Genomic DNA, 16,211 nt, shown 5'->3' on the forward strand with positions numbered 1-16,211 from the left:
CCTGCTGAAAAAAAATTGTAACATTTGTTTTTCTTGATCATAATGCCAGTTGTTTGTAATGAAACCTACCTTCCTTGACTTATATATTGTGGCATCGTAATGAAAAGATTCATTTAATTTTCATCCCTGAAATAATTAAGACTGCTTCAAACTCTCAACCACTACCGTCTAGAAGGATAAGATTAGTAAATACATGGAACACTACCACCTGCAAGTTCCCCGTTCACCATCTTGACTTGGAAATGCATCACTGTTTCTTCAGTGTCATTGGGTCAAAATCCTGAAATTCCCTTTTTAAAAGCAATGTTGATGTACCTACACCAAATGGACTTAAGCAGTTCAGGAGGGCAACTCACCACCACTTACCAAATGCAACTCAGTGGATAATAATTGCTGGTCGAGCCAGGGATGCCCACATCCCATGAAAGGATTTTTAAAAATCCCATAGTTTTATTAATATAAATTTATCCTTTTCCCTAAACAGGCATATTGCATGTGTAAATCTTTACATGCGATGAATTGTCCAATTCATGTACTGTATGTTGGATGACACAAATCTATATTGCAAACTCTCAAATGATCTGACCTTAAAATATTTCCTGGATCCTCAAAGTGGTCTATTTTCCGTGAGAGAAATTAAGTTGTGCAATGAAAATTTGAAGGAAGAAATTGAACAGATTCTAGTACAGATACAAGTAAGTATATAGCTGCAGAACTGTATAAGCCAGTAGTGACTTGATAAAAACACTTCTGGCCATACTGGACTAGATTTTGAGATTAATGGGCTTTGCCTGGAGGTAACTTCTATACCTAACATGGCAAGCAGAGAGGAAACACATTCTATTCCTAATAGGAAATGTTTTGACTTGGCTTTGTACCTATTATTTCTCATTTCTGAAGTTGATTCCAGACGTGCATTTGTGGATAAGTGTTGAATGGAGGGATTGCATGCTTTATTACAAACAGAGCAGAAAAGTCTGAGCTACCATGGGCTGCTCTCTTGCACCTCCTGGTGGTTAATAACATTGAACTGAACTTAAAAGATTATGTTGTCAAATTTGTTGACCCATTTTGTTATAAAGGCAAATGCTATATTGCCAATCCCCCTCTGTCGCTGGGTCAAAATCCTGGAACTCTTTACCACACAGCACTGTTGGTGTACTACAGTGGATCACCACTCCCTACACAATGGCAAATGGAAATGGACAATAAATGCTGATATCCTATGAAAGGAGATAACAAGGTGTAGAGTTGGATGAACAGAGCAAGCCAAGCAGCATCGGAGGAGCAGGAAAGCTGAGGTTTCGGGCCTAGACCCTTCTTAAGAAATTTTCTGAAGAAAGGTCCAGGCCCAAAACGTCAGCTTTCCTGCTCCTCTAATGCTGCTTGGCCTGCTCTGTTCATCCAACTCTGCACCTAGATATCTCAGGTTCTCCAGCATCTGCAGTTCCTCCTATCTGAAACAACCCTTTGGAAGGATACGTTTTTAAAAGCAGGCAGAGGGTTTACTTGTCAGCACTCTTCGTAATGGCCAAGAATGAAGAGGGAGGTAGAAGAAAAACATCTTCTGAAAATACTACTATTTCCATGTATGATTGTCCATCACCTTCAACTCTGCAAAATTCAGTAACTTCTCCTGTTCATTTGCATGGTGACACTTTCTGTAACAGTCTGTGCCATGTTCCGTACAGGAACAGTTGAAATTCACACTGGTGTGGATCTCATTGGCTGAAAACAGCTTCCTCTTTATTGCTACCATCATTAGTATTTATTATTCTTTTATTTTGCATAGAACAAAGAACAACGCAACAAGGTCAGGTGTACTTTCTACACACACAGACCGGGGTGAGCACATGGCACGATCCTCGAGTACCCAGGTAAAGAAAGCCTGGCCTAATGGGTCTACTTTGTTGATGGAGAGATTAAACAAAAGGATAATGATTTCAGTTTACATCCCAAGCTGCCTGTGAGGACCAGAGATTACTTCTTCAGATTCTGATAAATTTGGCATTTGAAATTGGAGAATCTTTTCTATTTCTGGCTTGCAGTTTGGTTTGATATGCAAAACAAAAATCATATTTATATTTTTAATGATTTGAATCTTAAACATGCTTAAACTCCTTAGTCAGAGATGGGGATTTCTGCTCCATTTCCATTAGCTGCTACTCCCACACTAAAGCAGTCTGTACCAAGAAGCAGCACTACCTAGATAACAAGGTGTAGAGCTGGATGAACACAGCAGGCCAAGCAGCATCAGAGGAGCAGGAAGGCTGACGATTCGGGCCTAGACACTCCTTCAGAAATTTCTGAAGAAAGGTCTAGGCCCAAAATGTCAGCCTTACAGCTGTTCTGCTGCTGCTTGGCCTGCTGTGTTCATCTAGCTCTACACCTCATAATCTCAGATTCTCCAGCATCTGCAGTTCCTGCTATCTCCCCTACCTAGGTAAGATTCAGGCTTGAGCAGATAAGTTGCATTTGTGTCTCACATTGTCCGACAATGACCGTCTCCATCAAGAGTGAATCTAACCACCTGCCAAAAACCAACGCCATCAACATTCTGGGAAATTATATTTGACCAGAAACTTAACTAGATGAGGAACTTAAATACTAGAGTTACATAGACCAAGTTGGATGCTGGGAATTCTGCAGCAAGTAATTCACCTTCTGACTCTCTAGTCTTTGCACCATCTACGAAACGCAGTTTAGGAGCGAGATGGAATATTTCTCATTTGCTGGAATGAGTGCAGCTCCAGCAACACTCCAAAGTTCACACCATCCAGGGCAAAGTAGTCTGCTTGAATAGCATTCCCACTGACAACCTTAAACACTCACTTTTCCCCATCATTCACACACTGTCACAACAGGCTACAAGAAACGCTGTAGTTACTGTCGTCAAACTTCCCCCGCCAAAGCCTCTTCCAATCTAGCAAATTCTTCCATTTGCAGGAACATTGGTAATCAATTCTGCCTGTAGTAATTCCCTCTGAATTACCCACCAATCTGGCTGTTGGAAATATGGTGCTGTACCTCATTGTAACTGGATTGAATTGCTAGAACTTATTTCCTTACAGTACTGCAAGTGTAAGTACACTATAGCAATTCAACAATGCAACTCAAGCAAAATAACATGTACATTAAATGTTGGTCTTGTCAGATTTACCTGTTGACTGACTTAATGAATTTACCATTCATCATCATCTGTCAGTGCATTTCAGATTCTAGCCACTTGTCCCATTTATGAAACAGTAAGTGTTTCCTCATGTCACCATTTGGTTCTTTTGCCATTTACCTTAAATCAATGTCCCGTGCCTCTACCAGCAGGTCCAGTTTTTCTTTATTTACTGTATCCAGCCTCATCTTGTTAACCTCCTTTTCCAAGGCGAACAGCCCACCACCCATATAATGGATGGATGGATTCTATTATGGATTCTTCATTATTGTTAACATGGAATTGGGAATTACCCCTCAAGGCAACCTTGCTATTAATGGTGGCTAAGTTGGGACAAAGCAACTCTGAGCAAGGGTGGAGAGTGAACCTACCTAGACTGCTGACCCAAACCAATTGGCACACAGCTAAATAAAGTTTTTAACAATGATCCAATAAAAGGTTAGCTGCTTTCAGTCTTGGCTAAAAATGTGAAATGGTTGTGAAGAGGAAAAATTGCTTGAAAGAGAGAAAACAAGGTTGATTCAATTTGTCAAAAGGTTTTGAGCAAAAGTGACAATCAGATTGGGGGAAGGGCCTGGGTTCAAAACCTACCATGACAGATGATGGAATTGAAATTTAATCAAAATCTAGATTGTCAATAAGAAAACCCCATTTGGTTCACAATTGTCCTTTAGTGTAAATTTTATTCAATCTGGCCTACATGTGAGTCCAGAACCACAGCAATGTGGTTGGCTGTTAACTACCCTCTGGGCAGTTATGGATGTGTGACATTTGCAGGCTGAACTAGCGACACCCACAGTTAATGCCTAAATAAAAACCAATTTAAGTACATGCTTTTGGAAGTGTAGTGGAGCAAATATGCTAAGATATGTGTTTTGTGGTAATTGTAAAATGTTTGTTGAAAAATTAGTTTCCATGTTGCTTATTATTTCGGGAAGAACTACCAATTGGATATGAATGTGAACTACCAGAATATTTGCTTTTAATGGACTTACTCCTTGGGATAAAGCCACTTGGCTGAGACATGCAGCTAAGATGTAGATTAATGACATGACAACTTGGTTTTCAGGCCTGTACAGGTTTTAGTGAGCTTGTATCTTGGGATACTATAGGATTATAACAGAAAGTATCAGGTTTTTGGAATGCTTTAGTTTTTCTGACAATGTGGAATTGTATTCTTTACAAATTTAATTGGTTTGGCATGAAATAAGCTGAGGTAGCCGTCTATGTTTTGTTTTGCAGGGATCTTAGCAACGTTAATTGTGAGGAACTGGGGCCTTTGCCTCCAGGTTGGGAAATCCGCAATACGGCCACAGGAAGGGTCTACTTTGTTGACCACAACAACAGGACAACACAGTTTACAGACCCACGCTTATCTGCGAACTTGCATTTTATTTTAAAGTAAGTAGAGAAACATCTTTTTTGTAATTGATATTCTCCATCCCCACCCACCTTTCTTAAAATTTCAAAGGGTGAATTTCAAATGTAGTTTATGGATGTCCCATTATTGAAATTGGTATTGTGGGTTTTTTCCAATGCAGCTGTTTAAACAGCACTTGAAAACAGATATTAACAGCAATCTGGAATCGTTTGATTGTACAGTTATTAAGCTGTCCCATCAAAACATTTGAAGTTTGGCTATTAGCAAGTTTTAAAAGTCAGAATTGCCAACTGCTCTGATTTATGTCAGGTCTTTCAGACTTTTCACATATATGTTTTGTTACCAAATGGTTTCGCTTTCATATCCTGTCTTTTACTCATAATGTCTTGCTTTGAGGCAAAAGAGCACTTTGTTTGATGATGATCCCATCTGATTGTTCAAATAAATGTGCTTAGCATTTCTGTTTGGCGGCAAACCCGTTAGGTGTCTGTAGCCGTTTCCTCCTGTTTAGAAGAACTACTTGATCCATGATCTGATGGAAATAACCAGTAGCAAAATAGGGTAGAGTTTCAGTGTCAAAGTCCTAAAAGCTGAAAAATAGCTCAGCAATTTGTACCAAATAAAACTTCCCAGCACTTGATTTGAAATTGGCGCAGGGCAAGTGTTTAAAACCCAAGTGAACACACAAATTTGTTCAGTCAACGAACTTAAAGAATGATTCACCGAACAAAAGAATGGTAATGCCAAATGTAGTACAGTCACTTAACAAGCATCATTGACTGGACCGTTCACTTCATACACAAATTCCTCTTGTTCAAAAGATATTCATATATGTTGTAATGAGGAAGATTACTTACAGTCAATGTGCTGCATTTATTCTTGATATTACAATGTTAGACTCATGTTGAGGCACCCAGTAATTGGTACATCTGATAACTAAATTTCTAAACTCATTTCTATTCATGTAGAAAATACTGTGCTGCGCAAAAAGTGCATTTGCATTGTCTTAGTTCTTGTGGGTGTAATTGTATATTGTGCACGAACTTTGGAACATTTGTATAAAGGGGAATTCTTTCCTGATCTTTTCCTTTTGAAGAGCTTAAGCCAGGTACCTTTTATTGACAGTTCAGATTGTCAATCATGTTCCAAACCAGTGGTTAGAGATTTTTAGATGAAAGATGGAATAGCCATGTAAATGCAAAGGGATAACGTTTGTCTTAGAAGGATTTGAATATCTTGTCATTGAATTATAACTGCCAGCCGCTTACTCTGGGCAATTTAAAATACTTAATATTGGAGCAAGTACCTTAAAAGAATCATATGTTAAGTAGAACAGTCAAGCAACAATGTAAGTGAGGCAAAACAACAAGGATTACCATTGTAAATTCTATAAATCGTTTTTCACAATTATATACAGAAGAGGGCAATTGATGACTGGATTACATTAGCAGTAATAGGGATAGCTGAAGAAATTGCATTTCTGCTGTACAAGAAATTCGTGGAAACACTAGCTGGAACAATGTGTACCATTCTAACCATCTAATTCGCAAAGTTGTATGTTAAGCAGACACAAATGCAGGTAATGAAGGTCACTGTACCTACCAAGGTTAGCCTTAGAAAAATGGTCAGATAAATTTGGATTATATTCTTTGGAATAGATTGAAAGCTATCTCATTAAAAGACTGATGCTAAAAATTTTTCACCATGGTGATGGGTTCAGTAATGAAGGGGTGCACAATTGAAATCATATTAAAAGACAAGTTGGTAGAACATTTTCCACAAAGGCTAAGAACATTGTCGAGGAAGGTTTTTTGAAGTTGCTGTGTAAATGTAAATTCTGTATTCTGAAGAAGAAAAATATTGAGCTGTGTGCTGCAATGGTGACTAAGGGAAGTTCATCCATGGGAGATTTGTTTGGCCCAGTGACTTTTCATTTCCCTTTTAAATAAAAAAAAAATTCTGTTTTGGTGTTGAGACTAAAGTGATCACACATTTTAAAAAAGATAACAAAGTGTGGAGCTGGATGAACACAGCAGCCAAGCAGCATCTCGGGAGCACAAAAGCTGACGTTTTGGGCCTAGACCCTTCATCTCTAAAGGGAAATCTCTGATGAAGGATCTCGGCCCAAGACATCAGCTTTTGTGCTCCTGAGATGCTGCTTGGCCGGCTGTGTTCATCCAGCTTCACACTTTATTATCTTGGATTCTCCAGCATCTGCAGATCCCATTATCACTCTCACGTTTTAAAAAGATTGTGCTATAATCTTACTATTCAGGATATACCTGATTATTGGTTGTGATTGTTTTTCCTTGTTGGGTCAAAAATATTTTTACCGTATCTGGCCATGGACCAATGAAAATGTAGTATGTATTAATCAATGCATAGAGCCAACCCAACTAAATCCTTGTATTTTTATTTAAAAAGTCGCAGGCACATCTGGTCATGTAGCTCTGTTGATGTTTTAGTGTGACATTGCATGCACTACTATGTGTTTGCTAGTATTTGCTCATTTATACATGTAGAGAGCTGGAGCTGAGTTTGACAGTGAGCTTCATTATCTTGATGAATGGTATATCAGACTTGAAGGGTCAAATGGCCTACTTTTGCTCCAATTAATTTTATTTAAAGTTCAGTTTAAGTTTTAACAAAGTAGTTCTCACCTAGTAGATCCTGTAAATATTGAGATGTTGCTTTTTACTTTATTTTCTTAGTAATACTTTGTACCAGACTATGCCATGAAATATTAAAATCCAAGAACTTCAAGTGAAAAATATTAAGTGGGTTTTTTATAATTAATTTCTGTACCTCTTTTTGTTTTAATTTCTTTATTATGGGTACTGTGCTACAGGAGGGACTCGAACCAAGGACCGAATCTACATTACCAACATACCAGGTGAAGTAATGAGAGCATTGCCTGAAAGATAAATTATTTCACTTTATCCAAAGCCACTTCCTCAATCAGAAATGACTTGCATTAAGTGGTCGGCTAGTAAAGAGAAAATAACGTTGCATTAATAGTATATCTGGTCTTCAAGAGGATATGGGCACCCGTGTCTTTATTTTAAATAAGTCAGATCATAAAATACCCCACTCTTAGCAAGCAAGGCCTGTTTGATCTTTTGCGTGGGGTCACGATGCGTATTTGGACTTTGCCATTACTCTGGACCAGTGAGAAAATTTTAGTTAATTTGAATTTCAAGGGGGGGAAAAAAACTCTAAAGAAATAAATCAATAATGTAAGTGAGTATTTCATTAAAAAAGTGCAACCAAAAATTACCAAGCTGCAGGGATAATTAATAGACCTTTTTTTGCCTTTTTGGTTAAAAAGCAGAGATGGAGATATACATACTAGGCCCCAAGTCCTGATCACCAGGAAGGGACAAAGATCCCAGTCAAGCTGGGAAGTTGGGTTTAATTATTATTCACCTTGATTTGCCTCTCATGGTGCACTTGCGTGTCTCCCACTTACGCATCCATAGTCTCCTTGTCATGTGCATGTCTCTACCCTTCAACCCTCCAAACCATAACTGGCCTACCATATGCATCTACTCTTCCCGACATACCTCCTCCACGTGCACCCCCCCCCCTCCCCCCCCCCACTACATGTGCTCTCCCCATTTCTGCCTTCCCACACACGCCCTTGCCCTTTCTGCCCTCCCATGTGTGAGAACCATCCGTATCCCACCCACCAATTTTTGAGGAGGGAATCTCTGCTTTAACTCTTTCACCCCCATCTCTGGCTTCAAGTCCAACCCTGCAAATGTTCAGCAAATCTTGGGATCTTTCACCCCGTCCCCCACACGCACCAGCAAATTTGATCCTCTTTGCCTCAACCCCATTTCTAATGCATGGAACGTCCGCTCCCAGTGATGAGGACCCTCTGTATTTTTTCACCTCTTCAGCAACCTGCAGCTTCTTTGCCCTGTACCTGAACGACATGAGCCCCTTTTGTCCTGTACCCACCCAGCTTGAGGTGCCGATGTCCAATATCCACCTGATAACTGAGCCTCTGTGTCTCAACCCATTTCCTACGCTATCTCTCCAGTACCCTCAGCAGCCTCTGCTTTGCTGTCACCATTCCAAGTGCACAGGCCTCAAGCTGGATGAAGTTATTAATGTTGCTGTGCAATTGTAGATTCACTAGTAACCCAATTAGTAGCAAGAACAGGAGAGAAATGGCGTTTGATTGATTGGAGGAGTATTTCCTGAAAGGATCTTCCACTGGTACGGTCTACTTCGGAGCACCAATGGCAGGCTCCATTAGAACCACCTACAGACAAACCAGTTGTATAGTTATAACATTTTGAGAGCTGAGGGAATTGACTAGAAAAAGGTAATGAGAAGATTGATCTTGGACTTGGGCGATGATGTGGAAAAATCATGTTATGTATGGCTAACTGGAAATATGTTGCTAACTCCTAAATAAAAAAAATCATAAAATTAGCTAATAATGATTCATGTGTTGCAACTTCCAGTCTGTGAACTGTCTGTGAAATTGCCAAATGTAAAAGGCCTATGACAGAGTGCTAAAGTTTTAAGAATGCATTAAACTGACTTAGCTGTCTTGCTGAATGTTTGGGTTAGTTGTTGTCCAGATATCACAGTCATCAATTTTCCATAAATTAAATCATATTGTTTGTCTTGTGTTTCACCTCGATGTATTCTTTTAAAATTGGATTTTCTCTTCTTTGGAGCAGTTTTGCAGAGCACGCTTTAGTTTTGCTACCTCTGAGTTGCTGCAAAGTGAAATGGTCACAAAGTACTTAAGAATAGTTCAGAAGCAGGTAGTCAAGTGTGGATAGATAGGAAATAAGTTGAGTTTCATTAACATTTTAATGTGTAAATTTTGAAAAAGGACACCTTACAAAAAGTAAATTAAATGGCTATGGGGTAAAGAATGATGTAAAGCATTTTAGAGGTAGATGTGCCTGTTCAAAATAATTCAAAAGTGAATTGTATTCTTGAGTTTTTTGTTGCGTATCAGTTGTTTTTCAAAGACGATTAATAGAGTAATGTGTGCCAGAGTTTCATTGCTAACCAAGCTTTCATATCAAGATGGCTTACTGTCCCAGAGACAGAAGATAATTGAAAAATCTTTGAGGAAAAATAGAAATAAAATCTAGAGTGAGCAGACCTAAGAATGAAAGATTGTCAATCTTTATTTCAAACTTGTTAAAATGTGCTGCTTTTGGAACTCATTTGATTTCAGTGCTTCTGTATACAAAGTATAGCTCTGTTGGGAGTGGTTGCAAATTCACTTTAATTTCTAAATGCTGTGGCCCATCCATACCTTGCAAGACTGACTTTTAAGTAACTTGAGCAACAAAAACAGAAATTGCGGGAAATCTCAGTGGGTCTGGCAGCATCTGTGGAGAAAAGTCAGAGTTGATGTTTTGGGTCTGGTGCCCCTTCTTCAGAACCCAAGTTTCTTCAGATGTGACTTAACTTTTTCATGTCACATGTTTTGGAAGGTGTGACGTAAGATGTTGTAGCAGCTGAACTGCAGCATCTGTTTGATTCAAAGTGCTGTACTGTCTCATTGAAAGAACTGTCCACTTCTCTGTTTTACCACAGTCCTACAGCTTTTACATTTTCAAGTACATGTCCAATTTCCCTTAAGAGTAATCACATATTGAATCATCTTGAATGTTCATTCATACATTGAATTTCAAGTTGTCATAACTTGCTTAAAACAAAGTGCATTCATTTCTACTGATTTTGCACTTTGCCACAAACTCACATAGTTGTAAGTACATCTCAATTGCTTTTGTTGTTCTCGTGTTACGTAGAATTCCTTTAGGTCGAGCTTGTGTCTTTTTGATTGGCTGATATTCCCATGTTTGGTCCAGGATCATAGTACGAGGCATTCTCAGAATTCGGTTATACTGATCAAACTTTTCTTCTACTTCAACAATAAGTAATGATTTCTGGAATTCAGTTCAGTTTGTCATATTGATAATTATGAAGTACTAAAGAGCCTGTGTAGTGCTCACGTTGATCCAAAAAACCTGGATCAAGTTTATAAACAGGGCTGACAAATCTGCAGTGCTTGCAAGAATTCTAATGATGTCCATCTTGTGCAGTCATATGAAGTATGAATCAACATGTGAATTATACCCTTTTAATGAGCTGGTGCTAACAAATTGTGATGTTTCATAATGAATTTGTTTATTGTGAATGGTTTGGTTAATTGACTGGTTCTCTGTGCAAATGAATTGTACTTAAAAATCTGAATGAGGTGTTGATGATACATTTTAACGTATCATTTAAACACCGGGTTAGTACCTAAAATAGTTACATCTATTGATAACGTTATAGAGGACACAAATCATCTACTTACCAATATTTTTTTTCAGTCAGGGACTGAGCATGCCCATCAGTCTTTCCACCCTGATTAAGTTTTATAACCTTTTGTTTTAACAACCTGAGAGTGAAGAACAGTATTCCCCTTTTACTGATAGAGTTCTAATAGTAAGGCAAATGAGTTCAAATGCAAGAAGATTGTATTGTGAACAGCTTTGAAAAGATATTCCATTTAGTAATTCTAACTTTTAATTTAGAGAGGGGTGACTGCCTTAAAAGGCTATAATCACAGCATTTGTACATCATGCAACAGAATTAAAATTACTTGAGATCAGTTTACGCGTGCGTGGTCAAATACTTCTAACATAAAAGTTATTTCATCCTCCCTGCTGGATCTACATTCTCCCACCCACCTAAACCCACAATTTACTCTTCTACAGTTCAAACCATGCAGGTGCCTTGTTCTTAAGCGCCTGTGAATATCTCTCTGTATCTGGCTGCTGGCAGATGTGGAAGTGTGTTCTTGGGTAATTTGCTGTTTGATTTTAAATATTTTCCTTCTACCACTGCCCTGAAACTTCCCACCACATCCCAGTTGGAAACTGCATGGCTTCTATTCATCACTACTGGTAATGAAACAATGCCAGAGTTTGTCAACACATAGATGTATGCTCAATTCTCTGATTCACCAAATATAGTTTCCTCCACCTTCTATCACAAGTTAAACTGTTTAACAGGTATTTGCAGATGTAGGTGTATGTATATATGATTAATTGAGCCTACTGTAAGCTGGTGTTCTTCCAGTTAATGAAATAGCCAAAGCAACAGATGTTTCAAGGAAGGATAAAGGTCATGGGTTCAAGCAAAAGTCGTTTATAGTAAGAAAAATTCAGTGGCCTGGAAATGCAGACAGTTTTCGGTAAATAGTCAGACACCACAGTGACTGACGGATGCTGCTTTATATGCTCCTCTTAGCAGAACCATGTAATAAACATCATTACAAAAAAAACCACGACCTATCTTGATGACTGTCTGCTTACCCAAACTTTATTTTCACTTGTCTCTGTGGATCTTTTCCTGGATAGCGTCCAACTCTGGTAACATGGATGGGAACCACAAGCAGCTTGTGTTTAAATCCTTTTATTAAGGGTCTAAATCCATCAATAACATGGACTTTAAGGGGACTTTTTCTCCTCCGTTCAATTTAGGATTTTCACGCTTCTTCCAAGTACCAAGCACCATTTTTTTGGTGAAGACAGCAGACAAGTAACCTGGCCCCAGGCTGCTTCTGTTATTAACGGGCTGCTGGCAGACACATTAGCGTGTTCTGTGTTGACTTGCCCTCCAATTTTCCTTCATTCCCTCATTATGCACGAAACATGTAATTTTGATTCATTGCAACTCCTTGATGACCTAAAATACAGGAGCTTTGGTCACTGTGCTTGTACTTTTTCAATGTGTTTCTCCCTTTCTGATGCAGTTTACTGCAATGTTTTTTTGGTGCCATGCGAGTATAACATATGAGGAGAAGTTGAATCGACTAGGAGTTCAGAAGAATGACAAAGGATCTTGTAGAAACCTATAAAGTTCTAACAGGACTAGATAAAGTAGATGAAAGAAGGAGGTTGCTGATTTTAGGGAAGTTCAAAACAAGGGTTCTTAGGATTGGGGGGTTGGTGGAAATCATTTTGGACTGAGATGAGGTGAAATTTTCTCACCCGGATGGGTCTGTGGAATTCACTGTCACAGAAAACAGTGGAGGCCAAAACATTTTACGATTTCAAGAAGGATTTGGATATAGCATATTGGGGTTAAGGGCTCAAGGGATTTGGGAGAAAAGCAGGAACAGGCTGATGAGTTAGATGATCAGTCATGATCATATAAATGGCAGAGCAGGTGCAAAGGGCCAAATAACTTACTCCTGTTCTTACTTCCTGTGTTTCAATGTAAGGGAAAATTGTGGGTCTGCACTACCTACTCTTATACCACACATTTAATCTAGAAAACTGACCTCTGCTCATGCATAGTTAAATACGTACACAGAGATCCATTCAGTAGTTTCCAAATGTTTGTGAAACGTTTTAATTTCTTAGTGATGGAAAATCACCCTGTCAGCCTTTTTCTAACTTTCTGAAGAATCCATTGTGCTGACCTGTCTTTAATAAAGTTTCAGACCTCTGATTCACACTGCAACTGGTGCAGAACAGAAGAGATATCAAGACCATCCCCTTTCAGAAGCTTTTCACTCTTCGAGAAAGGCCAAATCACCAGTATGACAAAGTTAAAATTACATTTATACTGCTTATTGCAAAAATAGTCATTTCAATGCCATCTAAAGAAAAGGTCTTTGCATTCAAATAAACAAAAACATTGCTTTTGTGTTTGTGGGCGTTTTGTTTAATCTTTTAATTATCTAGCATCCAGAGCTAAAATTTCATCCTTCTGTGCACCAATTAAGATAATGCTATATCAAGTTTAAATTTGCATGTAATGTTTTTCCACATCTGCTCTATTCCAAATTGGTGAAGCTGATCACTCTTAGTTGAATTTATGTTGCTGATATTATGTTCTGAAAAGATTCTGCAATTAAAAATCGGCTTGCAGCCGGTTATTGTTTGTGGTCATAGTCCTACTTTCATACTTGTTTCAATATGCAAATTAAATCGTGACATTTCGTAGGCCTTGAAAAGAATGTTACAACTGAATTTGTTAGTTGTTAAGTTGTACTGTAATCAGAATGCTGCAGAGCTGATGTATCCCAATTAATCTCACAGGTTAAAATTGTCTCAGAGATAATGGGAACTGCAGATGCTGGAGAATCCAAGATAATAAAGTGTGAAGCTGGATGAACACAGCAGGCCAAGCAGCATCTCAGGAGCACAAAAGCTGACGTTTCGGGCCTAGGCCCTCCTTCAGAGGGCTCTGATGAAGGGTCGAGGCCCGAAACGTCAGCTTTTGTGCTCCTGAGATGCTGCTTGGCCTGCTATGTTCATCCAGCTTCACACTTTATTATCTTGGTTAAAATTGTCTGTCTGCATTTTAACTTTATTCTGTGTGCAAATGTGGAAAATTTGTCTACTGCTGCTTGATCACAATGATGTAGATCGTTGCTCTTTGGAAATATTGAAAGGAAATAAATTAACCAGTTTGGAGTTGCTTCAGACTCTGCCCTTCAAGAATTGAGTTTTTGATATCATTGGCAATTTTTAAGAGCAAATAATTTGGCATGCTAGACTTGGAAAAAATAAGCCAAAAATTTTTGTGGTTTCTTTTTCTGGAAGACTATAATGGAAATGCTTGCCAAGCGAAGTTAAGTAACTCTTAAGATGGATGTTTCACACTTGTATTATGGCATAGCTGACCCTAACATTGTTTTCATGTTGCGCTATTATACTCATCCTTTAAGGCATTACTTAATTGTGTAAAATGTTAAATGTAAGGCAAATTAAAATGTTTATCTGTCCTTGAAAGCAGGGGAATCAGAGGAAAATGCCTATCTATAAACTGTAATTAAAATGGTGGCTGGGCAATTGAATATTTTACATTTCACCTGTTCTGTTGCCATGCCTGTTATTAACAGTATCTTGAATGAGAGCCTACCCTTTGTTACGACAAAGTAACTTTTCAAAGGACCGTTAGAGCTTAATGATGCAAGTTGACTGTTTACTACTACTTCCTCCATAGAATGCTCTCCCTTTATCTGTTTGCTCTTGTTTATGCCATTCCCCCATGAACAGAAGCATAGCCCACATATATTTTTCCAACATCTTTTATTTTTTATTTGCAAGTACTGATCAATTTCTGCAGCATCTGGGAAAATGAAATAAAGTTAGCATTTCAGGTTATGACCTTTCACCTGGACCTATTTCTGTAAATTCGGGAAGAGTGGTGAAGTGCCTTTCAGGTTTCCAAATGTTTGAGAAAGTAAGATGCCATTTGTGTCTCAGTCATTTTTAATGCTGATTTCATAAGTGGTACATAACATTGGAGGATAAATTGTTGTTTTGTGGATTGATAGAAACTAAGCTTATACCTGCTAGGTACCTCAAAGTTTAGGTGCTTCCTCCTTCAAAGAAGCCAGTTGCTGTTGCATTCCTCCTAGAATCCATTGCTGGCAGAAGCACAAAGCAGTTTGTCACCTTCCCTTTCCACTCAGGCTACAGTGAAGGCCTTGAACAAGAAAATGGAAAAAAATATATAAAATAATCTACTTAAGGATTTGTATTGCATTGAGACTTCTATTCTAGAGGGGTGGGGAGGACTTCCAGTAAATCTGTACAAACACTAAAAACATCAGTTTTTGATGATGTCAGCTAATTACGACAAATGAATGCGTACTTAAAGAATTGGCGTTGTATAAATACGTTTTGTTAAACTGCACAGAAGTTGCAGTCCAATATAAAGTAAGGTTTCGGCATAGATTTCCTAAATCCCTGTCGCAATATTGGTTTTGTTGTGTATACTTAGAGTTTGGACATTGAGACCTGTGGTACATTTTGCCCTTTTTACAAAAATATGTAAAGCAGGGGTAGACCTTTCACTCATTCAAATCTATTCTACCATTCCATAAAATCGCAGCTGATCATCTCAACTCCACTTTCCTGTCTAATCCCCCAAATCCTCGATTCCCTTTGAGTTTTTTAAAAAAAGCTATCGAACTCAGCCTTGAGAGAACTTAATGACTAAGCATCTTAAACTTTCGAATATGAGAGTTAAGACCCTTTAGCACGTACCATTGACTGGTTTACTAGAACGGATCCTTGAAATTGAAACTATTAAATAGGGCTGCCAAACATTGTAGATTTTGTGGTGAGTTGGATTTATTTTTAGTCTTTCCCAAATGCATAGTGCAATTGAAGTTTGATTTAAGGAGTAATAAAATTGTTTAACTTGTGAAATCTTTTGTTGGTTCTCTTTAAATCTGTATCTATATGTATAATAAATGGATTCCTGGTCGTTGTAGTATGTGCTTTAAATCAGGTTTCATTTGAATTGCTCTTTAACGTGGAAGTTCAGTTGTTAAATACAGTGCAAACATAGAAAATTCCCTGTCATGATCCCTGTTTGGAGGCTGAAACGTTAATCCAATGACAGTTTTGTAGATTCATAGGGGAACAAATGAATTGCTAGACAACAAATATCTGTGTCCCCTTTGCTCACCTGCTAACATCTTGGTAGTCATATTACCCAATGAAGATGGAATTGTTGACTTGCAACAATCAGAGTATATGCCTCCAGCAGACAGCAATGATACAAGCATGAGCTGAGTGGAGAACTTTGGGTGGCTAGATTCATGATTACTTTTTCCCTCTTTGCATGCTGCACATACCAGATCATGTCCTAAATTACTCAGATACT

The 16,211-nt window shown here is 38.3% G+C and overlaps 1 protein-coding gene across 2 annotated transcripts in view; it reads left to right on the forward strand.

Moving 5' to 3' along the window:
* The window catches only part of smurf2 (SMAD specific E3 ubiquitin protein ligase 2), a 233,676-nt gene that overhangs the window by 181,755 nt on the left and 35,710 nt on the right, over positions 1 to 16,211 (forward strand). The window contains exons 9-11 of one of the 2 annotated variants that reach the window (XM_048555207.2): positions 1,793 to 1,877; positions 4,412 to 4,570; positions 7,399 to 7,443. In XM_048555207.2, the coding sequence (XP_048411164.1) occupies positions 1,793 to 1,877; positions 4,412 to 4,570; positions 7,399 to 7,443 (289 nt within the window). The remainder of the gene's footprint in view (positions 1 to 1,792; positions 1,878 to 4,411; positions 4,571 to 7,398; positions 7,444 to 16,211) is intronic. The other variant, XM_048555208.2, reaches the window with a different exon arrangement.

This window comes from Stegostoma tigrinum, chromosome 22 (assembly GCF_030684315.1).
Source record: "Stegostoma tigrinum isolate sSteTig4 chromosome 22, sSteTig4.hap1, whole genome shotgun sequence".
Taxonomy (NCBI): domain Eukaryota; kingdom Metazoa; phylum Chordata; class Chondrichthyes; order Orectolobiformes; family Stegostomatidae; genus Stegostoma; species Stegostoma tigrinum.